The sequence below is a fragment of the Globicephala melas genome, chromosome 1, assembly GCF_963455315.2.
Source record: "Globicephala melas chromosome 1, mGloMel1.2, whole genome shotgun sequence".
In the NCBI taxonomy this organism is placed as follows: domain Eukaryota; kingdom Metazoa; phylum Chordata; class Mammalia; order Artiodactyla; family Delphinidae; genus Globicephala; species Globicephala melas.
Window position 1 is genome coordinate 76117926 of NC_083314.1, and position 27457 is coordinate 76145382.

At 51.4% G+C, this 27457-nt stretch overlaps 1 protein-coding gene across 3 annotated transcripts in view; it reads left to right on the forward strand.

Moving 5' to 3' along the window:
• Positions 1-1260: 1260 nt before the first annotated feature.
• KCNN3 (potassium calcium-activated channel subfamily N member 3) overlaps positions 1261-27457 on the forward strand; it is a 180283-nt gene continuing 154086 nt past the window's right edge. For 2 of the 3 annotated variants that reach the window (XM_030842261.2, XM_030842262.2), the window contains exon 1: positions 1261-2492. In XM_030842261.2, the coding sequence (XP_030698121.1) occupies positions 1587-2492 (906 nt within the window). In that variant the 5' untranslated portion in view covers positions 1261-1586. Of the gene's footprint in view, positions 2493-13524; positions 13579-27457 lie in introns of those variants that run through there. The other variant, XM_060298745.1, reaches the window with a different exon arrangement.

A 27457-nucleotide genomic window follows, 5' to 3' on the forward strand; every position in this document is an offset into this window, starting at 1 on the left:
AGGGGTGATGGGGGAAGCAAGAGCCAGGCAGGAAGATGCCTCCCTCCTAAAACCCCAGGTGTGCTTGGGGAATCCCATAATGGCCCCTTCTTCACTGATCCCTAAGTCAGCTGCCGTTAGAAGTGGAAATGAATTCAGCTGGGTCCCATCTTTTTGGAACTCCCTTTGCACACAGTGGGAGCTTAATAAATACTTGATGATGGTTCTGAACCTGGGAAGCCAGCAGCTGTTCCCAGCTCTGACTCTCAGAGCTCCATGGGACAGATCAGGTGGGGAGCGACCACGGGGGTTTTCAGTCTTCCTTCCAGACCTTCCCATGACTCCAAGTCCAGCTGGAGCCATAGTCCATTTCACACAACCTGCTTTGGGGAGGCCAGTTCTTCCTCCACAGCTTCTCTCTGGCTCTTTCCACCCCTCATTTGAGCAATATTTATGGAGCAACCACTGTGCACTGAGCATCACAGTGGAAAGGCATCCTGGGAGATGGTATAGGAGCTGTGGGGTCAGACCGAGCTGAGTTCGAATTCTAGCATCCTTAATTACAAACGGGGTAACATCTGGCAAGCTACTTATCTGTGCTTGAGTGATTTTTTAAAAAACGGGTTTCATCTGTAAAAGCAGAAGGATGACATCATTTTCATAGGATTGATGTGAGGATTAGAAATAACAGATGCTCCTGCACACATATTGCAGGCAGTTCAGTATTTACCTGGGGTCAGGAGGATGTGGGTTCCCTCTGCTTCTGTGACCTTGAAGTTGTTAGTAATCTCTGAGCATCAATTTGTGAAATGGGAACACGATGCCCACCTCCTTGCGTGTTTGGAGGATGTAGCTGGATAATATGTGTGAAACAACCTATCGCAAACCCTGACCATTAATAACTGTCTTCCTGCTTCTTGCCCCCCCATCAGGATGCACAGCTCCCCTCCTTAGGAGGACCTCTGCTCCTCCTCGCCACCGCCCCGCGTGCGCTTACATCTCGTATCGCCGTGCGCTGACGGCTTTCTGCCATACCTGTCAGAGGAAAGAGGGCAGCTGCTCAGCTCCCGGGTGGGGAGCGGAAACTACATTTCCCAGCCTTCGCTGCGCTGCCACTGGGGCTGGGAGCGGAGCGCGGCAGGCCCCTCCTTCGGGGAGGAGCCTATGCGGGGGGCGGAGTTAGGAGGTGGTTGGAGAGTTAAGACAAGCCAATGAGACCGGCTGCTAATAAGTGGGCTTGGCTTACCCTATAACAGTGGCAGGAGGAGGAGAGCAAAGCTATTGAGCCAGCGAGGAGTGAAGCTGAACCTGGCCTCACACGCTCCTAGAGGACCACCTCCTGAGACAGAGTTCTTTTTCCCCCTTCTTCTTCTTTCTCCAAGCTCCCCTCCTGCCCTCCCTCCCTGCCCAGTACAATGCATTCTTGAGTGGCAGCGTCTGGACTCCAGGCAGCCCCAGAGAACCGGAGCAAGCCAAAGAGAGAGGACTGGAGCCAAGACACTCTGGTGGGGGAGCTTGGATGCCTGGCTTCCTTTGAGGACATCTTTGGAACGAGGGTGGCTTTGGGGTGGGGAGTTGTGCTGCAGGGAATCCAGCCAGGCCCCAAGATGGACACTTCTGGGCACTTCCATGACTCCGGGGTGGGGGACCTGGATGAAGACCCCAAGTGCCCCTGTCCATCCTCCGGGGATGAGCAGCAGCAGCAGCAGCCGCCACCGCCGCCGCCACCAGCACCAGCACCACCAGCAGCCCCCCAGCAGCCCCCAGGACCCCCGTTGCAGCCTCAGCCTCCGCAGCTTCAGCAGCAGCAGCAGCAGCAGCAGCCGCATCCCCTGTCTCAGCTCGCCCAACTCCAGAGCCAGCCCATCCACCCCGGCCTGCTACACTCCTCTCCCACTGCTTTCAGGGGCCCCCCTTCATCCAACTCCACCGCCATCCTCCACCCTTCCTCCAGGCAAGGCAGCCAGCTCAATCTCAATGACCACTTGCTTGGCCACTCTCCAACTTCCACAGCCACAAGTGGGCCTGGTGGAGGAGGCCGGCACCGGCAGGCCAGCCCCCTGGTGCACCGGCGGGACAGCAACCCCTTCACAGAGATAGCCATGAGCTCCTGCAAGTACAGCGGTGGGGTCATGAAGCCCCTCAGCCGGCTCAGCGCCTCCCGGAGGAACCTCATCGAGGCTGAGCCCGAGGGCCAGCCCCTCCAGCTCTTCAGCCCCAGCAACCCCCCGGAGATCGTCATCTCCTCCCGGGAGGACAACCATGCCCACCAGACCCTGCTCCATCACCCCAATGCTGCCCACAACCACCAGCACGCCGGCGCCACCGCCAGCAGCACCACCTTCCCCAAAGCCAACAAGCGGAAAAACCAAAACATTGGCTATAAGCTGGGACACAGGAGGGCCCTGTTTGAAAAGAGGAAGCGACTGAGTGACTATGCTCTGATTTTTGGGATGTTTGGAATTGTTGTTATGGTGATAGAGACCGAGCTCTCTTGGGGTTTGTACTCAAAGGTAGGGGCTGCAGTTTCTCTTTATACCTTGAACAAAAGGAATATGTAGGTAGCAAGAGAGAGAGGGAGAGAGAGAGCGCGCCGAGTTGGGGGGGGGCGGGGAGAGAGAGAGAGAGATTGGGGGAGAGAGAGAGATGGTGGTGCTGGGGAGAGGCGTTTGCTCAATTATATGGAACACTCTAACTTCCCATGGTTTTCCTGCTTAATCCCGGGAGAATTCATTCCTTGCTTCCTTGGGAGGGGGGACATCCCCACACGCTGTGTCTAATTTGTAGACTCTGTGTTAGGGAGGATTAAAGAATCCCTTCTGAGAAATCATCTTTCCTCCTGGCTCACTCGTACTAAAGCATAACCTAGCAGCTTAACGCACCAATTAATTACACTCCGCCTTGATGTGCTTGCCAGTTCCTGTGACTTCCCCTCCTCTCCTCCCCTCCCTGCTCCACTCCATTTTCCCGAGGATAAAAAAGAAATAAATGTCCGGGTGGGGGGGGGTGGTGGGGATTCCATGCCAGTCCCTTCTCTCTCTGTCTTCTCTCTCTCTTCCCAAGTTTCTGTTTCCCTCCTCATCCCTGAGAGACTTAGGGCAAAATAGAAAAGCACCCGTGACTTGAGTCTTCTGGCGGCATGGGGTAAAAATGTAGGCGGAGGAAATCAGCGGTCTTTTCTCTCAGGAAAGAGGACTCAGAATAAACCTGCTGCTGCCTTGTAAACATCCCCTGATAAAAATGGCTACAGGTGTTACCCGGGCAGAGCAGATGGGCGCCGCCTTGGCATCAGCTGGGGTCGGGGGGAGTGCCTCTTCTTCGGATGGGATGACAGGGCTTCCTGGGAGTCCCCGAGAGCTCATGCCCCCGGCTCAGCCCCAGTTCTCCCCTCCCACCCCAACTCCTTCTTCTTCGGATAAATACGGATGAGTGTGTGAGTGCGCGCCCCGATGAAGAACGGCGGCACGGCTTTAGCGGGGGAGCTGGCCCCACTGCCCCAGCCTCTGTCCAGTCCCAAGACGGAGGAGGGGGTTTCCCTCCCCGAGTGGGCTTGGAAATCGCGTCCTCCAAGGGAGTGGGGCTTGAGGAAGGTGGGTTTCTGTCAAAGCTCTGCTTGCTGGGAGCCCTCCTGCTGCGAGCTTGAAGGCTTGGAGACCTGGGGAGTCACTGGGCAAGTGGATTTTTTTCCCACTCTACCCTTCACCCCCAATTTGTTGGTGTGAGTGTGTGTGTGTGTGTGTGTGTGTGTGTGTGCAGGCTTGCTTGTTTGGATTTCTCTACTTATTTGTCATTTTGGGCAGCGGGTAGCTGGGAGGGGTTCAGCTGTTGGAGGTTTCAAATAGAGCTTGTTTCAGGCTGGGCACAGCTGCTGCGAGACTGTCACATTCCTTGTTGAAATCCAGCCACAAAAACCTAGGAGGTGCTGATCGGATTTCCCCCATTCCCAGCCTCTCGCTAGCTGGAGCAGAGGATGGGCAGATTTGCCCGCTCTGGAAAGGGGTGGGGCAGACCTGTCAGATGACCTGAATAACCAGAATCAAGACTTCCAGGTGGAGGGTCCCCCAGGGACCTGGCTGCTCAGAGAGGACTGCCCCAGCCCCGGGCAGCTCCTGGAAGCTGCCTTCGTCTAAACGGCTCAAGGATTTGAGCCCCTCTGTGAGCCGGAGCGAGTGGGGTTTCCCCGGGAATCGCAGCTCACTTAGTCATTCCCTGTAATGAGCCTCTGAATCTGTGGGTCCTTCTGCTCGCTGCCTTCTCCCACTGGGCGCTCCGGGAGAGGGGGCTGCTAGCCTCGGCAGGCCTGGCAGCTGCCCTGGGCACAATCCCGGCTCCCTCCAGGCACCCCCTGGGGACCAGGAGCCCTTGCTGGGGGAAGCTGATGAAGGCCCAAGTGCTGGGGGGATGGGGAGAAGGGGCAAGACAAGCACCCTCTCTTTTAGTGAACCCTGTGGTCAGAGCTCTTAGGGGAATGGCCCTTCCTAGAGACAGCTCCCAGCGTGGGATTGGTCTGTGCACATTTGTTTTAATGGGGCGGGAGGGTTGCTGCTAGAGCAGGTGCCTCCCTGATGGAGTATTCAGGGAAAGGGGCTTTCCCAGAGCCGGAGACAGCAGACTCTGGCGCAAAGGAAGGGTGAGGTGATCCAAGGGGTGGGCTTTGCCTAATTTTAAATCGATGACCCTCTGGCTGATGGAAGAATGGAGGGGACAGCAACCCGGGAAGTCCTGCCTGCCTCAGCTTGTGAGGCGGCCACCTCCTGTGCACCTTGGGGTCGGTATCGGTTGTGATGAGCAGGGCTCACCCGCTCACCAGCCCTTCCATCCTCTATCCATCCAGGCACTGAGTCATTATTGGAACAAGTATTTTCTGGGTGTCTGCGGCAGGCCCTGTGGACCCAGGAGGGGATAAGGTAGCTATTCCCTCTCCTCCTGGGGGCAAATAGGATTGTTTTAAAGAAGCAGACCAAAGTTTGAATCCTAGCTCTGCCACCTCCAGTGTGTGATCTTGGACAAGCCATGTAGCTTCTCTGAGCCTGTCTCCGCAGCTGTCAAGTGGGGAGAGTGAATTAGTGTAAGGCGCTCCATACAGGACCTACTGTTATTGTTATTAATGATGAAGATGAGAGGAAAAGAGGTGTCTTTTTCCTCTGTTATCTAACTCTGGCTCCAGAATTAGTTGGGGCCTTGATAGCTTGGGAACTAAGACTTGTCAGTGGAGCGAGAAGTTGTATCTCGGAGGGGAGAAGTTCTGAGATGGGGCTGGGTCTTCTGACTGGAAACCACCTATAGCATGGGTCTGTTGTAGGGGAGGTGAACATTTGTTCTCCAGCCTTGCAGAGAAAACGGACTCTGTTGTGACAAGAGGGTTTAGTTCAGAATGAAGAATCAACAGCTGGGGGAACTCAGATGTTCAGTGGACCCTGGGGAGGCATGGGTAACAGCCTCTTTTGCTGGAGAACTCTCTGTGTCTGGTTGGCTTTGCTAACTGGTCTGGAAGCAGGAGGGTGGACAGGGTGGCCTCAGGCACCCCACCCAGACTGGGTTATTCTGCACTGATGGTGGCAGTTCCCACTCAAAGGCCCTGGGGAGAGGGACACACTTTCTTTTCCCCAAATGATGAAGACTGCTAACCTTGTGCTTGAGCTGCTGCTTTCGGAAGTTCTCTGCTCTTTTCCACGGGGCTGTGGCCTTCCTGTTTGCCTGTCTTTGGCTGATATCTGTTACTGGGGGAGGAATTCACCATGCAGGCCTGGCTCTCTTGAGAAGGAAAATGGCATGACCCCTGAGCATAGTCAGTTAATGCAAAAGGGAGCCAGCCTGAGGAGATAAGAAATCAGGACGGAATGGTCCTTGGCTCTGCTCTCACATGCCTCAGGTGATGATGGGGAAGGAAGATGGGCTGCGGTAAGAGGAGAGCTCTTTGTGATCACGCCAAGGCTGTGGCTTCTGATGCTACTGGGTTATCCCCGAACCGAATGAGCGTCCAGGTGTTTTCCTTATGGGTGGATTTACCCTTGAGGCCTTAGCCACCATCATAGGCCAGGTCTAGAGGTCCTGTTGAGGAATCTTAGTGGCATTGTCTCTACTACATTAGTGCTGGTCAGGATTAAGGAATGAGGATTTGGGGAGTCGTTCTTGGCATGCTTTATTTTCTTCCAGAGCTGGTTTGAGGCACACCCACTTTGTGGTCTTACACTGCCTGCTGTGCTCTTTCCACTTGAGTCCAGAGAGAGCTGGGGACTCTGTGGATGCCCCCTCCCCACCTTGCCATCCTCCTGGTGTCTGAGCTGGTGCCCCCATCCAGCTGGCAAGTCATCGGTGGCTCAGGGACCTCGGGCGTCGGGCTGTGGGGTCAGCCCAGGGGAGGCTGGGAAATGCTGGGACAGCAGCAGGGTGGTTCTCTGTCTCCACCAATTTTGCACAACCTAAAACCACTTAACCACCTCTGGCCTCACAATCTGTCTGAGTTTCGCTGCCCAGGTAGAGCCCATCCTCTGCCCCTCTTGTGCCCCACTCCTGCCTTCCCCACCAACTTCCTGCCCCTCCGCTCTTCCAGCTCCCCCTGGGGGCCTTGTTGCTGGGGTCACCCGGGCCGTGGGTGGAGGAGTGGATATGCTGGGGCTTCCCTGTCTACTCCACGCGTGGCTTCCTTTCTTCAGGCCCCCTCGTGGGAGGCCACCCTGAAAAGGGCGGCCTTCTCTGTATCAGCCGTTCGCTCTTCCAAGAGAGTGGGGCCCCTTAAGGCCAACTTGTATCTCTTTGCTGACCTCACAGAGGTCCACCCCCAGCTTCCAGCCTGAATGATTGAGTGGGCTCACCGGTCCCAGCTCTTCTGTTCCCCTGCCCTCCCTGTCATGGAGGTCTTCTCTGCAGAAGGGCAGAGCAGCAGCCAGGGCTCTGCTGGGTGAATTGTCCACACTTCCTGCCAGACCCAGGAGCCGCTTTGGGGTAGGGGGGTGACTGTGGGGGGATGTCCTGATGATTGGGAGCAGATGCCTCAGGGCACTCGTGTCTGTGGTTTCAAGCGTGCTGGGAAAGGAGGAATAGGTCAGACTCCTCTGCATGGAGCCTCCCTGTGGGATGACATGCAGGACCGGGTTGCAGAAGGCAGGAGACTCTTTATAAGCGATTGGCTAGAGGTAGGAGCCTGGGAGCCAGCCACCTAGGTCCCAGGCATACATTTTATCATCACACCCAGCATCTTGGCCCAAGGAGGGCAAGAGAGGCTCTGGGAGCATGAAAACGAGCCCCTTCTCCCACCCAGGGTAGTGGCGACTCTATTTATAACCTTTGTGGACAGTCTGCAAATGAGCCAAACGTTTGTAACCCACAGAAGGGACAGATAACTTTTATATATGCTTCTCCTTTGCATGTCATGACACTATTTATAACTGTCCCGGGGGAAAGACTTCATAATACATCCGGACTTCCCTTCCCCATGGGCAGTGCTCCCTGCTGCTCCGGCCCTGGCATCATTGCTAGGGCATTTATCGGCTACACAGGCTAATTAGAGAGCTGGTGGATGGCCTTGTATTTCCCTTATTGAGCTTGCAGGAAGGGGGATTTGTGAGGCCAGCGTCCAAAGATCTGCTCTAAAAAAATATAAGGGTAAAGAAAAACAAAATGAAAAGCAATTGGAGTAACCTCTGTGGTGAAGCTGAGGCTGGGAGAGAGATGTAAAATCAGAACTGGAAGGTTTGGTTTTGTTGCAGTTATTTGTAAAGCACATTTGGGGGAGGAAATGAGTGTGTACTAGAGAGAGAGGGAGAGAGAGGGAGAGAGAGAGGAAGGGGTTGTGGAGGGCGGCTGTATATTGATGAAACACCGCCTTCCTCAGCTCAGTGGCAGGCAGACCAGCACGTTCATTCATTCGTAGCTGTTTTTCTTCTCTTTCTTTCAAAACCCTAAAGGCACAGAGAGAAAGAAGAAAGCCTCCTATTCCTCTTTAAATAATGATTCTAAGACTGCACTGTTCTCGGAGCTTTGGGGAGGAAAATTCTAGTGCCTTTTTTTCTGGTAAGGAAAGTCTGGAGGAGGCTGATGGGTTTTTGGGTGCCCCCTCCCCCGACCCTGTCATTCCACCCCCAGGAGCTCAGCTGGGCTCCGAGAGCAAGGAGGGAGGGGGAGCTGGGGGCAGGGACCACCCTGCTTCATCTCTGGGCCTGGCACTGCATGGGCCACGAATGCTGCTGGGTGATGGGGCGGGGGAGGAGGGGACCATTTGTGCCTCACTGGGCCGGCTTTATCCTCGCGAGTCCTGGAGGTAGGGGGTGGTCATGGCACCCTTTGTAGATGAAGTCATGAGGCCAAGCTGACACTGCTAGTGGCTGGCGGCGCTGGAATAAGAACCCAGGCCCATTGGACTCCCAAGTTTAGGCCTTTTTCCTTGCCTGCTGCTGCTGGAGAAATTGCTTATCATTCTTAAGAGACAAATCAAGGTTTATGGGCATGAGAGCCTTGATGCAAAATGTTGGGACAGGATGAACTTTACCGAGAGATAGGCAGGAAGCGGCTTGATGGAGGGTGGGAGATGCCAGTGCAGGTACCCAGAGGAGACAGTGTCCTGGGGGGTGGCCAGGGCAAGGGGGTGGGGCCCTGGGTGCAGCCTGGGTCCAGGGTGAGATGTGGACAGGCCCACTGTCCGTCATCGGGATGCCTCCTCACCTGGAGGCCTGGTAATACCGCCCCAGAGTGATGCTGGCAAAGCTGAGAGGGTGGAAGGTGTGGAACTAGACCCCTCCCTGCGAAGGCCTGGACCGGGAGGACTCCTCACGCAGCCCCGAAGGGCTCCCCTCCACCCTTGAGAGCCAGCAGGCCGGGACACTTCCGCGCACGGCTCCCTGGCCTCTTGGTCCTCCTGTGAGCTTCCTGTCGCCCTCCTCTCCCCTTTCCAGCACTGGCTGCAGGGCTACTTATTGGGGTGACCCACGCGGGCTCAGCATCTCACATCCAAGGTATTTCCATGTTTGTTTCTCCTCAGGGTCCCCACCTCGGCCTGGGAGTCATTACAGTCAGAGTATCTCACAGATGAGAAAACTGAGCTGCAGAGGGGTTGAGTGGCTACTCCTGGGGCCCGTGTGAGGAGAGATGGTTCTAGAACGTGAGCTCAGGTCCCCAGTGCCTTGCTCGTCTCTCTGTTCCAAATCCCACCAGAAACCTCTGCTGGGGATTTGAGTGAGGGAACCTTCAAGGGCTGCTCCATCCCTGCTTCTAGAACTTTCTTCCGCATCCTTGAGTCCCAGTTTCCTACTTCCCCGGCGTGAGGCTTTGTTTAGCTCTGTCAGCGGCAGTTAATGTTAAAGAAAGGGCTGTCTCTGCTTTGAAGGAGCCCTCAGGAGGTGCCTCCACCTCTTGCTTCTGACGTGTTGTATGGCCTTTGTCAAGTCCCTTCACTTCTCTGGGTCTCTGTTTCTCTAGCTTAAAAATGAGGGCTGGACTCTGATGCTGAACTCCCTGCTCCAAAGCTTTCTGATTCCATCAAACATGTATTTGTTGCTGTTCCATCACCAAGACAGCAAGCCATGGTCCTCCAACTCCTGTTTTCAAGGGGCGTCGGGCCTGCACCCAGGCACCGTCCATCCAGGCTGGGCTGCAGTGGTGTTGGGAGCTCTGAGGAAGCAGGCAGTCATTCGGGATGTTTGGGAGGCTTCCTGTAGGAGGTGGGTGGCCCCTGAAGGGTTAGACAGGCCAAGATGGCAGGGTCATGTGCAGGGGGCCTTTCTGAGAGTGAGAACGTTGGCAGCCAGGGTACAGGGTGCAGAGTGAGTAGGGAATGGAGCAGGGGCACCTTGGAGTTCCTGCCATGTGGTATCCACAGGGACAGGTAGGGAGGAAAGGGAAGCCTGGGATTTAATATTTAGTTGATAACTGTAATTGCCAGGGACTCAGAGTTCTTCCTAGAGTTCTGCACCCTCAGACCCTGAAGACCCGCTGCTCTTCTTTTCTCAGAGGCAATACTGATTGGCAGAGGTGGCCTGGCATGGCAGTTGCAGCCGTGGGCTCTGGGTTCGCATCCAGACTCGGCAGCATCCTAAGGGGGGGTCCTCAGGGAGTTTCCTGAACCTGGAGCCTGTTTCTCAGATGTTCAGAGCGAATCACAGCCCCTGCCTACAGCATAGCACCCAGGGCAGAGCTGGGCACACACTGAGCCCATCAGCTGTTGCTTTTGTGAGAGCAGTGCTTAGAAGATGATGCTGTTAGCCCTGAGTCCCCCAGAGAGCCGTGGAGGGCGCGGGTGCGTGTGTCACCCTCCACACAGGTGGCTGTAGAAAAGGGCTCTGGGAGAGGCGAACACGTGTGGAACATGCCCCCTTTCTCCTAAAATCAAATGGCTTTACCTTCGGTCCTGTTTCTGCCTGGGTCCCTGTGGGTGTGTCTGCACAAGTAAGAGGGAAGCAGACTGCTCCCTGGAAGGTGGGGCTGCAGTGATGGCCTGGCCTGGGCTTCTGGAGCCTTCTTACCTCATGGGACCCAGTTATTCTACACTCAGCGTCAGCAATCTGTGGCCTGGGCACAGCTCGTTGGGTGTGGACCTGCAAATCGGACAGGTGGAGAGAGGACAAAAATAAGCCCAGGGAGCCAGGCCAGGAGGCCCGGAGGAAGGTCAGGGGGACACACGATGACCAGGCAGAATGAGGCTGAGAGCACGGATGACAGCGGGAGGGCCAGCCGGGAGGCCTTCCTGGGACAGAACTGGGCAAGCAAAGACTGCTAAGGCTTTCCTGACATGTCTTCAAGAGAACATAATTTTTCCTTCAAGACTTGCGGTGGGGTACCGTCTTGAATTCAAAAGGTTGTGAGGGCTCGTGAATCAAGGTTCTCCCTGTCCTTTCTGCGCTGGCAGGTGTTAACTCTCCCAACCAGGCGCCAAGGAGCATAAAGAGCAGCTGGGTTGGGGAGGGATGTACCAGGGGATCAGGGCTCGCCCTGCGTGGAGGCCATTTTTTTCCCGCAAGGCCTGGTTGTAAGGTAACCAGAGTTGTATTCTGAGCAGAGCCGTGATAACACTAAATGAACAACATGCAAATGATGTGTGAAATAATATGCAAATTGGCATCTGTTATTTTTGAGTCAGCTTGTTGGGCATTTTTCTTAAAGGACAGGCATTGTGCTCAGTGTCCAATGAACAGAAAAGCTGTCTTACAGGACGCTCCCACGGGGGCTGAATGGGCTGGTACCTGCCCCTCAGAGCTCATGGGCACCAGGCCTGCCAGCCAGCATCTTCAGAATCATTGATGTTTAGCTTGAGCTGATAAATGGAGAAGCCCAGCAAGCTGGGGGTCTTGGCCAGGACCATCCCACAGACAGGGAGGGGGAGGAGACAGGTGATGTGCTGGCTAATCGTGGGGAGTGGGGAAGAGACTGCGCTGGGGGCTAATTCTGGCGCAGCCCCGTGCTGCTGGGTGACCATAAGGCCAGTGACTCAAAGTCTCTGAGCCTCAGTTTCCCCATCTGTAAATGGAGAGGGTGGCATTCACCAGCCTGGTGAGAACTAAACGTGATAATGGTTGGGTAAGTGGCCAGCCCAGTGGCTGGCACATCCCAGGCTGCCAACAAATGGCAGTTCTTCTTAGCGCCTTTGCCTGAGTTGGCACCTGCCTGCATCCTCGCAAGGTTCCACCAGCAGGGATTTTTGCACAGCCTTTTCTCCCTTTTAAGAAGATTTCTGATTTTAACAAATTGGGGCTTAGCCATTTTCTCTCTCTTCTGGCTTCCATCGGGTAGGATGTTGGCTTGCTCAGTCAGTCCCCGAATAGCTCCCACATGTGGGAATGCCCGGAGCCACAGACATGGGTGACGTCACCTCCCTCTAGGATGAGGGCTTGGGCAGGGCGTGTTGCTGTGGGTCGGGCTACTGCCTTTGGAGGGGCTCAGAGCTGGATGGCATTGGTGGGTTGACCCAGGGGAGGCCTCCTCCAGGGTCAGCTGCTGGCATATCTGGCCTGGTGTGGTACCATACCTCCCTGAATGGCCAAGCTCCATGGGCCCACCAGGTGTGCCAGCCTGGGTGACATGGCCCCTGTACAGGCCTCCCACCTCAATGAGGAAGGCAGGGCAGAGACCATCTTCCTCTTTACAGGATCCCAAGACCCAGAGAAGTTATGTGGCTTGTCCAAGGCCACTCAGCATTGTGAGTGGCAAGGGTGCAGCTAGAATCCAGGAATTCTGGGTTTTAGTCCCACTGAGCATCTGCTATGTGGCAGGCCCCAGTCTAGGTTCCAGGAGTGCAAAGGTCTGTGCCCTTAAGGATGTGAGTCAGCTATAGGGGTCTCTCCTCAATGAAATGTGTTTTTCTCTGTCTCTTCCTAAAAGAGCTCAGACTTTCAACACAGACCTGGATTCAAATCCTGGACATGTGCTATTGAGCTGTATGGCCTTGAGCAGTGGCCCCTTTTTTGGAAAGTGGGATTATAATTCCTTTTGCTGAGGGTGGAGGTGGAGGATTCAATTAGGCACAGACCTGGCCCCTGGGGGCTCTTTGGTCCACGCTGGTCCGTGGCAGGCTTTGCCATGCTATTTCTTTTGAGAGTTCGGTGGCTATGGGTTTGTAGAAACCCTTAGAGCTGGGCCCATGACTCCCTGCCTCTCTTGCTCTGGGCTGGACCGGGCGTTCAGCTCTGCCAAGATGCTCTCCGCTGCTCCTGGGGTAGTAATGATGCGGAGCCGGGTGGGAGGACATTTTGGCACAAGACACCAGACTGGTCCACGCTGTGTGCCAGTGATGGAAAGATCCCTCAAGAGTGAAATGAAATTGATGTGAGTGAAGAGCAAGTCCAGGATGGAGGTTGAGTCATGAGGGTTTCCTCTTGGGTGGAGGGGACCATCTCTCATGCTTCTGTCCTCAGCTGCTTGGCGGAACGTGCCTCTCTCACAAAGTGGATACTTCTTTCCCCTTCCATAAAAATGACTCCAAAGCAACTCTTAGAAGTGTAAAAAGGGGTAAATGGAGGAGGAGAAGAAAATGAACATTTATGAAGGGCCTACAACTAGTGCTTTCACACACCTCTTCTCGTCTAATCCTCACAACAATCCTTGTTTTACAGATGACTGACCCAAGGATCAAAGAGGTTAGGTGACTTGCCCAGGGTCTCACAGCCAGGAAGTAGTGGACTTGGGGCTTGAACACATGATTTTGCAGATCACCTCCTGGCTTGGGGCTCTTTCAAGCCAAAAAAGCTGTTCTTGTTCTCTCCCCCCTTGCCCACCCCCACCCCTTTTAGTTTTATGCCACCCTCACGGTCCCACTAGCCTTACCAGAGCCTCAGTGGATGCTTTGAGCTCTGCAGGGAGGAGAGGGAGGAGAGGGAGGGGGAGGCTCTCAGCTTAGATGCAGAAGCCTGTTGAACCTCCATGAGCCCTGGGTACTTTGACAGGGAAGGCTGGGCTCTGGGGCCGAGGATGGTCTCCCGCAGGCTCTGGAGGGGTCAGCTGATCAGTCAACAGACATGCTTTGGTGTTCTTGTTCCAGCTCTGCAGCTTCTTGGCTGTACAACCTAGATGACAAAGTTGACTTCCGTGAGCTTCAGTCTCCAGATCTGTGAATAGGGATGAGGATGTGTGTCATGAGGAGCCAATGAGACAAGACCCAGCGCTGGGCTCATGGTAAAGGGCTGGGGAAGTGCCAGCTGTTCTTATCGTTAATTTTCTCATTGTATAATCTGAAAACTCCAAACACAGACTTAGTCACCAAAGCCCAGAGGACTAGATAGAGTCGCTGACCTTGTGCTCCTTCCTGGCCAGATCATCTGTTGCCGGCCTGGCCAGCAGGCGTCTTCCTGGGCCCATCCCGTTTCATGCGCATTCCAGTGCCTCCTGCCCCGCTCTCCTCTGTTGGTCCCACTCCATGTCTATCCCAGAACCCCACCACCCCTTGCTTCTCAAGCCCTTGGTCTTTTGTGGATAACTATTCATGAGGGCCGACAGGTGCCAGGTTGGCTCTCGGGGTTCAATACTTAACAAGACACGGAGTTCACAGGCTGGTCAGGGAGGCAGGCGTTGACCAAGTTATGACAGGTATGATGAGAGTTTTATAGGAGACAAAACCACACACGTGTCCTGGATTTGACCCGCCAACCTGGCTGAGTCATCCATTCCTTCTGCCTGTTCCCCCGCCCTCTATTCCCTGCGGGTTCACCTCGCCTTCACTTCTTTCATCTTCCCTTGTATCTATCTCCCAGCTGCCCCCCGCCTCTTATATATGGCAGCATAGCTTGGCGTTATGGCAGCATAGCCTGGCGTTAGGAGAACAGGCTTCCACATGACAGAGCTGGGTTTGAATCCTGACTGTCACGTGTGGCTTTAGGTAAGTTGCTTCAATGCTTTGATTCTACTTCCTTGGGGGTTAATCCTAACCCTACTTCTGGGGCAGTTCTGAGGATTAAATGAGGCACCACTGTATGGAAAGCATGTGACATGGATCGTGGCCCATGCTGAGCACCAGTAAAGATTGTGGGTGAAGAGAAAGGCCCTGGACTAGGATTGAGGAAACTTGGTTTCTGGGCCTCTGTTTTATCATCTGGAAAATGGGAGAAGTGAGGTTGAGGATGATGATAATTTCTCCACTGGCCATTTTAAGGGATGAGGGTCATGAGGACCAGATGGAAGTAAGGAGTGAAGGGGAAGAAAGCTGTGATGCCCGGAGTGAAGGAGCGCTTGGCTGATTGGTGGGTGCGTTGTGGAGGTGGGGGTGGGCTGGAGAGGTGTTTTTTTTTTTTTTCAATAAATTTCTTTGTTTATTTTTTGGCTGCATTGGGTTTTCGTTGCTGGGTGCAGGCTTTCTCTAGTTATGGCGAGCAGAGGCTACTCGTCGTTGCAGTGCGTGGGCTTCTCATTGCGGTGGCTCCTCTTGTTGTGGAGCATGGGCTCTAGGCATGTGGGCTTCAGTAGTTGTGGCACACGGGCTCAGTAGTTGTGGCTTGCGGGCTCTAGAGCGCAGGCTCAGTAGCTGTGGCTTAGTTGCTCTGCAGCATGTGGCATCCTCCCAGACCAGGGCTCAAACCCGTGTACCCTGCATTGGCAGGCAGATTCTCAACCACTGCACCACCAGGGAAGTCCAGCTGGAGAGGTTTTATCTTCCTACCCAGGAGTGAAAACCCGTGAAGGCATTGTGGCTAAGTGGATTTTCTCACTATCAGGAGATGGCTGAGACAGACCCTCCCGGCCAGCCTCCCTCCCTGCAGGCCAGCCCTTGGCATGAGGCCTGTTCGGCTTCTGAACCCTCCTAGCAGCAGGGATTTAATTACTATAATGTCAGTAGCCATGGCTCGAGGCTTTCTGGTGGAGGGGAAACAGATTTGTCTTCTCACTGGGAGAATAAAAATCGATAGGAAGGAAAGGAAATGTACCTTCCTCTGAAGTACCCACTGCTGTTGGGCTGATGGGTAGCTTTGCTGCAGATGGGGTGAGAGGAGCCTGGACAGCAGAGGGGAGGAGACACAGGGTCCACTTCAAGGACCCTTGGTTCTTGCTTTTGTCTTCTGTGCCATGACTCAGCTGAGCTGCCTTTGTTTCCCCAGATCAGCCTACCAGTCATATGTCAAGCAACAACTGTATGCCTGGCACTGCTCTTTAGAAATTTCTAGCAGAGTAGGGAGGCCAGGCCGAAAAATACGTAACTTTATTCATTCAATAAGTAGTTATTGAACATCTATTTTGTGCCAGCATTGTTCTAGACACCACAGATATAGTACAAAGAAACCATAAAAGATAAAAAACCCTGGCCTCTGGAACATATATATATATTTTTTGAATTTTATTTTATTTTATTTTTTTATACCGCAGGTTCTTATGTTATCTGTTTTATACATATTAGTGTATATATGTCAATCCCAGTCTCCCAATTCATCCCACCACCATCACCATCACCACCCTTGCTTTCCCCTCTTGGTGTCCATATGTTTGTTTCCTACATCTGTGTCTCTATTTCTGCCTTGGAAACCGGTTCATCTGTACCATTTTTCTAGGTTCCACATATATGCGTTAATATGTGATATTTGTTTTTCTCTTTCTGACTTACTTCACTCTGTATGACAGCCTCTAGGTCCATCCACATCTCTACAAATGACCCAATTTTGTTCCTTTTTATGACTAAGTAATATTCCATTGTATATATGTACCACATCTTCTTTATCCATTCGTCTGTCGATGGGCATTTAGGTTGCTTCCATGACCTGGCTATTGTAAACAGTGCTGCAGTGAACATTAGGGGGCATGTGTCTTTTTGAATTATGGTTTTCTTGGGGTATAGGCCCAGTAGTGGGATTGCTGGGTCATATGGTAATTCTATTTTTAGTTTTTTAAGGAAACTCCATGCTGTTCTCCATAGGGGCTGTATCAATTTACATTCCCACCAACAGTGCAAGAGGGTTCCCTTTTGTCCACACCCTTGCCAGCATTTTTTGTTTGTAGATTTTGTCATGATACTCATTCTAATTAGTGTGAGGTGATACCTCATTGTAGTTTTATTTATTTTTGGCTGCATTGGATCTTCATTGCTGCATGCAGGCTTTCTCTAGTTGTGAGCAGGGGCTACTCTTCATTGTGGTGTGTGGGCTTCTCATTGCGGTGGCTTCTCTTGTTGCGGAACACGGGCTCTAGGCGTGCAGGCTTCAGTAGTTGTGGCATGCGGGCTCAGTAGTTGTGGCTCGTGGGCTCTAGAGCTCAGTCTCAGTAGTTATGGTGTGCACGGGCTTAGTTGCTCTGCGGCATGTGGGATTTTCCTGGACCAGGGCTTGAGCTTGTGTCCCCTGCATTGGCAGGCGGATTCTTAACCATTCTGCCACGAGGGAAGCCCCCATTGTAGTTTTGATTTACATTTATCTAATGATTAGTGATGTTGAACAGCTTTCATGTGCCTCTTGACCATCTGTATGTTTTCTTTGGAGAAATGTCTACTTAGGTTTTCTGCCCACTTTTTGATTGGGTTGTTTTATTAATATTGAGCTGCATGAGCTGTTTATATATTTTGAAGATTAATCCTTTGTCCGTTGATTCATTTGCAAATATTTTCTCCCATTCTGAGAGCTGTCTTTTCGTACTGTTTCTAGTTTCCTTTGTTGTGCAAAGCTTTTAAGTTTCATTAGGTCCCATTTGTTTGTTTTTATTTCCATTACTCTAGGAGGTGGATCAAAAAAGATCTTGCTGTGATTTATGTCAAAGAGTGTTCTTCCTATGTTTTCCTCTAAGAGTTTGATAGTGTCTGGCCTTACATGTAGATCTTTAATCCATTTTGAGTTTATTTTTGTATATGGTGTTAGAGAGTATTCTAATTTCATTCTTTTACATGTAGCTGTCCAGTTTTCCCAGCACCACTTATTGAAGAGACTGTCTTTTCTCCATTGTATATCCTTGCCTCCTTTGTCATAGATTAGTTGACCATATGTATGTGGCTTTAACTCTGAGCTTTCTATCCTGTTCCATTGATCTATATTTCTGCTTTTGTGCCAGTACCATATTGTCTTGATTACTGTAGCTTTGTAGTATAGTCTGAAATCAGGGAGTCTGATTCCTCCAGCTCCATTTTTTTCCCTCAAGACTGCTTTGGCTATTCTGGGTCTTTTGTGTCTCCATACAAATTTTAAGATTTTTTTGTTCTGGTTGTGTGGAAAATGCCATTGATAATTTGACAGGGATTGCATTGAATCTGTAGACTGCTTTGGGTAGTATAGTCATTTTCACAATATTGATTTTTCCAATCCAAGAACATGGTATATCTCTCCATCTGTTTGTGTCATTTTTGATTTCTTTCATCAGTGTCATACAGTTTTCTGAGTACAGGTCTTTTGTCTCCTTCAGTAGGTTTATTTATTCCTAGGTATTTTATTCTTTTTGTTGCAATGGTGAATGAGACTGTTTCCTTAATTTCTCTTTCTGATCTTTCATTGTTAGTGTATAGGAATGCAAGAGATTTCTGTGCATTAATTTTGTATCCTGTAACTTTACCAAATTCATTGATTAACTCTAGTAGTTTTCTGGTGGCATCTTTAGTATTATCTATGTATAGTATCATGTCCTCTGCAAACAGTGACTTTCCAATTTGTATTCCTTTTATTTCTTTTTCTTCTCTGATTGCCATGGCTAGGACTTCCAAAACTATGTTGAATAATAGTGGTGAGAATGAGCATCCTTGTCTTGTTCCTGATCTTAGAGGAAATGCTTTCTGTTTTTCGCTATTGAGAATGATGTTTGCTGTGGGTTTGTCATATATGGCCTTTATTATGTTGAGGTAGGTTCCCTCTATGCCCACTTTCTGGAGACTTTTTATCATAAATTGGTGTTGAATTGTGTCAAAAGCTTTTTCTGCCTGTATTGACATTATCATATGATTTTTCTTCAATTTGTTAATATGGTGTATCACATTGATTAATTTGCATATATTGAAGAATCCTTGCATCCCTGGGATAAATCCCACTTGATCATGGTGTATGATCCTTTTAATATGTTGTTGGATTCTGTTTGCTAGTATTTTGTTGAGGATTTTTACATCTATATTCATCAATGATATTGGTCTGTAATTTTCTTTTTTGTAGTATCTCTGTCTGGTTTTGGTATCAGGGTGATGGTGGCCTCATGGAATGAGTTTGGGAGTGTTCCTTACTCTGCAGTTTTTTGAAAGAGTTTGAGAAGGGTGGGTGTTAGCTCGTCTCAATGTTTGATAGAATTCACCTTTGAAGCCATCTGGACCTGGACTTCTGTTTGTTAGAAGATTTTTAATCACAGTTTCAATTTCATTACTTGTGATTGGTCTGTTCATATTTTCTGTTTCTTCCTGGTTCAGTCTTGGAAGGCTCTACCTTTCTAAGAATTTGTCCATTTCTTCCAGGTTGTCCATTTTATTGGCATAGAGTTGCTTGTAGTAGTCTCTTAGGGTGCTTTGATTTCTGTGGTGTCTGTTGTAACTTCTCCTTTTTCATTGCAATTTTATTGATTTGAGTCCTCTCCCTCTTTTTCTTGATGAGTCTGGCTAAAGGTTTATCAAGTTTGTTTATCTTCTCAAAGAACCAGCTTTTAGTTTTATTGATCTTTGCTATTGTTTTCTTTGTTTCTGCTTCATTTATTTCTGCTCTGATCTTTATGATTTCTTTCCTTCTACTAACTTTGGGTTTTGTTTGTTCTTCTTTCTCTGTTTCCTTTAGGTGTAAGGTTAGATTGTTTATTTGAGATTTTTCTTGTTTCTTGCAGTAGGCTTGTATTACTATAAACTTCCCTCTTAGAACTGCTTTTGCTGCATCCCATAGGTTTTGGATCGTCGTGTTTTCATTGTCATTTGTCCTTGATTTCTCCAGTGATCTCTTGGTTTTTTAGCAACGTATTTTTTAGCCTCCATGTGTTTGTGCTTTTTAGGTTTTCTTGCCTGTAATTGATTTCTAATCTCATAGCATTGTGGTCAGAAAAGATGGTTGATATGATTTCAATATTCTTAAATTTACTGAGGCTTGATTTGTGACCCAAGATGTGATCTATCCTGGAGAATGTTCCATGTGTGCTTGAGAAGAAAGTGTAATCTGCTGTTTCTGGATGGAAGTCCTATGAATATCAATTAAATCTATCTGGTCTATTGTGTCACTTAAAGCTTGTGTTTCCTTATTAATTTTCTCTTTGGATGATCTGTCCATTGGTGTAAGTGAGGTGTTAAAGTGCCCCACTGTTATTGTGTTACTGTCAATTTTCTCTTTTATAGCTGTTAGCAGTTGCCTTATGTGTTGAGGTGCTCCTATGTTGGATGCATGTATATTTATAATTGTTATATCTTCTTCTTGGATTGATCCCTTGATCATTATGTAGTGTCCTTCCTTGTCTCTTGTAACATTCTTTATTTTAAAGTCTATTTTATCTGCTATGAGTATTGCTACTCCAGCTTTCTTTGATTTCCATTTGCATGGCATATCTTTTTCCATCCCCTCACTTTCAGTCTGTTTGTGCCCCTAGGTCTGAAGTGGGTCTCTTGTAGACAGCATATATATGGGTCTTATTTTTGTATCCATTCAGCGAGCCTGTGTCTTTTGGTTGGAGCATTTATTCCATTCACATTAAGGTAATTATCGATATGTAGGAACATAGATTTGTTTTGGAGATTTTTTAAAAACCTTTTTATTTTATATTGGAGTATAGCTGATTAACAATGTTGTGTTAGTTTCAGGTGTACAGCAAAGTGATTCAGTTATACATATACATGTATCTTATTCTTTTTCAAAATCTTTTCCCATTTAGGTTGTTACATAATATTGAGCAGACTTCCCTGTGCTATACAGTAGACCCTTGTTGGTTATCCATTTAAAATAGAGCAGTGTGTACATGTCAGTCTGGAACTTACATTTTAGTAGGTAAAACTGACAATAAACTATATGTTAATTATCCTTTTTGTTAGATAGCAATAAATGATACGAAGAGAAAGAAAGGTGGGATGGGAGGGCAGGGAGTTCTGAGGGAAGAGTTATGATTTTAAATAGGTGGGGAAGATCTCACTAAGAACTGATGAAAACTGATGAACTGATGAAACCTGATGAACTGATGAAAACTGATGAAAGATGTTTAGGAGGCAAGGGAGTGAACGAGCCACGGCAGAAGAGGAAAGAGCAGTGTGAAGGCACTGGATCGGCATTATGCCTGACATGGTCTGGGCAGCCTTGTCCAGTAAAAATATAATAGAAGCCACATCTGGAAGTTTAGGTTGTCCAGTAGCCATATTAGAGAAAAGAAAAAGAGAAATGTGAAACTAATGTCAGTGATATTTTCTATTTAACCCAATATAGTGAGAACATTACCATTTCAACATATAATCAATGTAAAAAATTATTGAGATAGTTTAGATTCTGTTTTTCCTACAAGTCTTTGAAATCTGGTGTGTTGTGTATCTTACAGCACATCTCAACTGGATACTAAATCTTCACTGGAAATACCTGATCTGTGTTTAGAGCTCATAAAATTTACAGTTAAAAAAGTAGACTCACACACCCAGGTTGTTGCAAATATATTTAAAAGTTTTCTGATAAATGAATGGAGTATCATTTTTAACATGTAAGTTATTGAAAATGATATACATTAAAAAATTCCGTTACACTAGGCACATGGCCGGGCCTCAGTGGACATGTGGCAAGTTTCTACTGTGTTGGATAGCGCAGGTCTTTGGCAGCGAGATTGACTTGGTAAGTGATGGGGGCATCGAGGGAGCTGGGGGGTATGAGGTCAGAGAGGAGGTGGGACCCACTGCGGGGTTCTGTAGGCCATTGTGAGGAGTTTGGCTACCACCCTGGGTGAAATGGGAGCAGACGGAGGGCTTTGAGTGGAGAAGTAACAAGATCTGACTTACGTTTTAGTAGGATGGCTCTGGCTGCCGTGCTGGGAATAGACGAAGAGGTGGGGGCAAAGGCGCCCGGTTAAGAAGCTGTGGTCACAATCCAGGTGAGGGGTCCTGGTGTTTCGGAGCCAGGTGGTAGCAGTGAGTTGGTGAGAAGTGGTTGGAGCCTTGGAATTTTGGGAAGGAAGGCATTCCTGATGAGCTGGATGCAGGGATGTGGCAGTGGGGGAGGTGGGAGAGAAAGGGGAAGGTCAAGGATGAGGCCAAGAGTTCGGCCCAAGCAAACATAAGGATGGAATTTCCATTAATGGGGTTGGAGAAGACTGTGGGAGAAGCAGTTTTGGGGAGAAGGTGAGAGTTTGGGGTTGGATTTGCTAGGTTTGAGATGTGTCCATTTTGATATAATGTGGGTGGCCTGTGCCCTGAGGCTGTGGGAGGTCAGAGGCCTGGGGCATGGCAGGCTTCTGCCCGAACCCCTGCACCATACGGATGGATGGCTCCCCTCCTATTCCAGAGGGCAGTTCTTGGCACAGCTGAATTTTAAAAACTTTCAGATAAATCCTCTGTGCCTCCAGCACCATTGGTGCTTACTCCCTGAAGGTCACTGGAAGTTGCTAGGGTTCTCTGGGTCAGAGCCATATTTCAAGGTCACAGCTCCCTGCTCCTAGCGGACCCCAGAGCAGTATGATGAATAAAAAGAGTGATACATGGTCAAAAGCTCCCCCAGCATGCTGGGAAAGCCAATTTTAGGGGAAGTTACTGAAACAGTACAAAACTCTGAAGACACGCATTCCTGATTTCCTAGCACTTTAACTCTGCAGGGATGTGGAGGAAGGGATTAACGTGCTACAGGTGGAGGGGGAGTGGAGAGGCGGGCGACCTCCGCCAGGTCTCAGAGCTAGGGAGGCGGAGAGGCCCGGCCCCTGGGAACCCCCCAGCCTCATGTTCACCAGCCGTGTCACTGAGTGCCTGGGGCTCTCAGGGACCATGCCGAGTGCCGTCACACCTGCTCCCTTTCCAGCTGGGAGGAGAGTTGGGAAAGGGGGCAGGAGTGGCCTTGAAGGTCTTCTCCCACCCCTACCAGTGTCCGATGCTGGGACCTGGGCCTGGAGGGTGAGGGTCTTGGGACCTGTGGACCAAGGCCACTCCATTCTGGTAACCCAGGCCTGCTGGGCATGGGTCTTCTGACCTGGGTTCAGATCCAGAGACTGACCCTTATTGGCTGTGAAACTTCAGTGATTTAATTTTTGAGTCCGTTAGTGCGTCTCTTGAATGGGGGTGATGGTGCCTGCCGGGGCGGTTTTGTGAAGTGATGTTAATGAGTGACCTTAGCTCTGAGATGTGACACTTAGTGAATGTTGACTCTCAGTAAATATTGATTCCCTTCTACCTTCCACGGATGTGAGAATTGCCTGTGGGCAGGCCAATTCTGCCCCCCGAGCGGGAGATGGTGCAGAAGGGAACATCTGTCTTAGTGTTGGATTGAGGATGCCCGATGAGCAGAGAGTATGGGTAGAGGAGAAGGAAGCACCTGCCTGAATGGGGGAGAGTGAGACCGTGGGGAGTCTCCTGCCTTCCGCGAGGCTGGGATCTCGCCCTGTGCCTTTATTTTTATTTATTTATTTTTATAATTAAAAAAATTTTATTTATTTATTTATTTATGACTACTTTGGGTCTTCGTTGCTGCGTGTGGGCTTTCTCTAGTTGCAGTGAGCGGGGGCTACTCTTCGTTGCGGTGCGCGGGCCTCTCACTGAGCTGGCTTCTCTTGTTGCAGAGCACGGGCTCTAGGTGCATGGGCTTCAGTAGTTGTGGTGCACGGGCTCTAGAACGCAGGCTCAGTAGTTGTGGCGCACGGGCTTCAGTAGTTGTGGCTCACGGGCTCTAGAACGCAGGCTCAGTAGTTGTGGCACATGGGTTTAGTTGCTCCGTGGCATGTGGGATCTTCCCGGACCAGGGCTCGAACCCATGTCCCCTGCATTGGCAGGTGGATTCTTAACCACTGAGCCACCAGGGAAGCCCCATCGCCCTGTGCCTTTAGATCACGGTTCTCAACTGGGGTGATTTTGCTCCCCAGTGGGATGTCTGGCAATGTCCGCAGACATTTTTGGTCATCAAGACTAGGGGAAGGCTGTTACAGACATCTCGTGGGTAGAGGCCAGGGATGCTGGTAAACATCCTACAACACAAAGGACAGTCCCCACAGCAAAGAATTGCCTGGCCCCAGTGTGAGTAGCTCTGGGGCTGGGAATCCCTGCTTTAGATGACTCATTCTCACAGGCTTCTTGTGAAGAGAAATGAGAAAACAGATGAGATTGCTTTATCAGCTTCAACATGCCATTCTAATCCCTCTCTCCCCCTACCCTTTTCTCAGGGTCAGCCCTGTGTCATAAAGGGCTCTGGACCAGGAGTCGGAAGACCTGAGTTCGAAGCCCGACTCGGGGGAGTGTGTCCTTGTGTCTGGTCTCCGTGTCCTTCATCCTTGCAGGTCTCGTGTGTAAACGGGACAGCGGTGTCCACAGTGGTGGGCTGTGGTGTGGACACAGTGAGAGTCTGCGTGGGGAAGATGCTCCGTCACCTGGGATGTGCTGGCCAAGGGGAGGTGGCGGGATTAGAGCCTTTGTACATGTGCATGAATGATACTTTAGGAGAGGGGAGCCCAGGGATGCCCCTCTGCCCCTGCAGGGCCACGTGACTGTTCCCCCAGGCCTACTCCGTTTCACTTCTTGTTTTGTGTTTTCTTGAACAGGTGGAGCTAAAGTCTCCATTTGGGAAGATGGAATTTTCAGGAAAGCGCAGAGCTATTATTTGTGGGCTGTGTGAGTGGGGGACAGAGCCGGCTGAGTGGCAGGTTTCCAGGCAGGGGAGAGACAGCTAAGTGTGCCAGCCCGGGCACCGCTAGAATCCTTTGAGGGGGGTGGGCCAGGATTCCCCAGTAACCACCTCAGGAAACGAGTATTTGCTCTGAGCTTAAGACTGGCCACAGGGAAAGACAGGCCCCACTGTCAGGGAAGGATCTGCATTGATATGTTGAAGGTCTGAGGAAGTTCTTCTGGATAGACTTTCTCTGAAGCCCATTCTATGCCAGGCACTGGCTCTGGAAATGCTGGGGGACAAAGAGATGGACAGTCCGTGGTTGGGGGTTGGGTGGCCAGGCTGCCACAGCTCTGAGGAGAGGCAGGCTGTGAAAAGTGCCCTAATGAGGTGCGGTGTCACACGAGGGCATGCCGGTGACTCCTCACGCCCAGGGGCTTCTTAGAGGAAGTGGGGGTCATGCGGGCTTCGTAGGGAGGGAGGGCTTCATGAGGCAAAAGGGAAAGAGTAGTCCAAGCTGATGGCACAGTTTGGGCAGAGGCTCAAAGTTGGAGAGTGCCTGGTGTTCTCTGGGGGGGACAAAGGAGGCAGGTTTTCCTGGAAGTGCTGGGAAGAGAACACTGGAAAGGGACGTGGAAGCTGCCCATGGGGCTTGCACACCAGGCGGAGGAGTCTGCACTTTTTTTTTTATTAATTTATTTTTATTTTTGGCTGTGTTGGGTCTTTGTTTCTGTGCGAGGGCTTTCTCTAGTTGTGGCGAGCGGGGGCCACTCTTCATCGCGGTGCGCGGGCCTCTCACTATCGTGGCCTCTCTTGTTGCGGAGCACGGGCTCCAGATGCGCAGGCTCAGTAGTTGTGCCTCACAGGCCTAGTTGCTCCGCGGCATGTAGGATCTTCCCAGACCAGGGCTCGAACCTGTGTCCCCTGCATTGGCAGGCAGATTCTCAAGAACTGCGCCACCAGGGAGCCCCGAGTCTGCACTTTTGTCTAAAGGAACAGGGAGCCATGGAAAGTGTTTGAGCAGACTAGTGGTGTGATCAAGCCCCGGGAGAGGATAGATTGTTTCTAAAAGAAGGAAGCTTGAAGCAGGGAGGCTGGTTAGGAGGTTATTGCAATAGTTCTACAGAAGGAGAGGTGAAGGCTTGAACCAGGCTGGAGGCAAAGGGAGGGAAGATGGAGGAGGAGGCGGGGGCTTTAGGGAGGTAGGTAGTATGTGGGGGGCTTCACATTTCTCCACCCTGGATGTGGTGTGTGAGGGTCAAAGTGAGTACTGTGCCCTGATCCCCTCACTGCTCTGCTCAAAACCAACGCCTTCTTGGAGAATGGGAGGCTGTGAGCACTGAAACAGCCTGCCAGTCCCAGAGGGCGGGGTGGCACAGTGCCCACACCAGCCGGCACCAGCCGCCCTGGCTGGGGGGCTTTCCTTCTGGAACCCACAGGGCTCAGCGCTGGCCTCCTGCCAGGCCCGAGGGAGATGGAACACACCCTCTTCCTGCTCGTTTTCAAAGACAGGGGTGGAATAGCGGCAGCGTGCCGGAGCCAGCTCCGCTTGGGCTCACATCACAGCTCGGGTGCTGACAGGCTGTGTGTTTGGGCAAGTTGCCCAGTCTCCCTGAACCTCAGCCTGTGCATGTGTGAAATGGGGGTCATGGTGCTCAGCCCACGGGGTGTTGTGAGAGAGGATTAATAAGGACACAGGTGTAAAGTTCTTAGCTCAGTACTTGGCCACTCTTTCCATTTACAAGACACGGTGACAGACTGGCGTGATGGGGTGGGGAGAGCAGGGCCGTGTTGCCTGTAAAGGAGATGCAGCCCCGGGAGGTGGTCGAGATGATGAGTTCTGTCTTGAGTGTGTCGGCTCTGAGGGTTTCGGCGGGGATCCCAGGGGGATACCCTGCAGGAACTGGGCGATGCTGGGCGTCTTCCAGCAGTGGGGTTCACAGGAACCACCCTTCCTAGCTAGCCTGGAATCAGCTTTTCAGAGCCCCAGCGTCATTGCAGGTGGTCCCAGTGTGGTGCTTGGGAGCGGGGTTAGTAGGGCCAGCCTGGCCTTGGTCCTCAGCGCCTCCTGCCCAGAGGCTGGCCTCACCTCTGCCCGGGGCCCCACTGGGTCTTGGCCCAGTGCAGGCTCCAGAGAAGAGAGAGCCCTGGATTTGGGATCAGTGACCTGATACCCGCCCTGGCTCTGCCCCTTCCCTTTCAGGGTGACCTGGGCAGTGTGGGCTCTCTGGGGGGGCAGCGTCCTCATCCGTAAAGTGGGCGTGGTTGTTGGGAGGATCCGTGAGGTGAGGGCTGGGAAAGCCTCCCACAGGTGCCTGGCTCACAGGGGCTCTTGGCAAGCGTTTGGTGAATGAATGACGAGAAAGCCAGGCGGGGGGCAGAGAGGGGTGGTGGGAGGCAGCCCCGAGGAGAGGCCAGGGGACAGGGTGGGCGGCGAGGGGGTCGGGTAGACCTTGGGTCAACTCCTGGCTCTGCCACTTGCTTCCAGGTGTCATCCTCATTGCCGACGTGTGTGGGTGGTGGAGACAGGAGCTTGGGCTTAGGGGCCGCCCTCATGCCTACCTTACCACACTTATTTCCCCAACTGTAAAGAAAAGTGGGTGGGGGCGCTTCTGAAGGCTGGGCTTTCTCGCTGCCCTGGCTGCGGGTCATGTGTTCCTTTGCTCTGTCCTCTCCAGAAATGTGAGCCAGCCCTGTAGACGCTGGCTGCAGCCACCTAATGGCAGCAGTGCACCACGGCTGGGGAGGGGCCGTGGAGGAGCAGCCTACTCCCAAGTGCACACTGCGGGGGTATGCTGTCTGCAGAGAATGTAAAAAAATAAGTGAGGGCTTCCCTGGTGGTGCAGTGGTTGAGTCTGCCTGCCGATGCAGGGGACACGGGTTCGTGCCCCGGTCCGGGAGGATCCCACATGCCACAGAGCGGCTGGGCCCGTGAGCCATGGCCGCTGAGCCTGCGCGTTCGGAGCCTGTGCTCCGCAATGGGAGAGGCCACAACAGTGAGAGGCCCGCGTACCGCAAAAAAAAAAAAAAAAAAAAAAAAAAGTGAAAGTAAAGAAAACCAACTAAAGGTCCTTTGGTTACCACCATCACTGCTCAATAAGGTCAGTGATAAACTCTTCCCCCTCTAGGGCCAGATGCTCCCACCCCTGCCCTTGGTATTCCCTGCCTAGAGGTCCTCCAGAAAAGGAGGAACTGTCGATTCCAGGCGGGGAGCTCATGGAGCGGTGGCTGAGGAAGCAGAGATGACTTGGAGAGTGAGGCATTTATGATTGCAGTGGCAGCTCAGATCTGGGGCCCAGGAGACCTCGCTGGGAAGTGAAGGGAGAGAAGGGCGTGGGGAGATGCGGGCAGTGGAGGTGCTGTGAGCTCCGGCT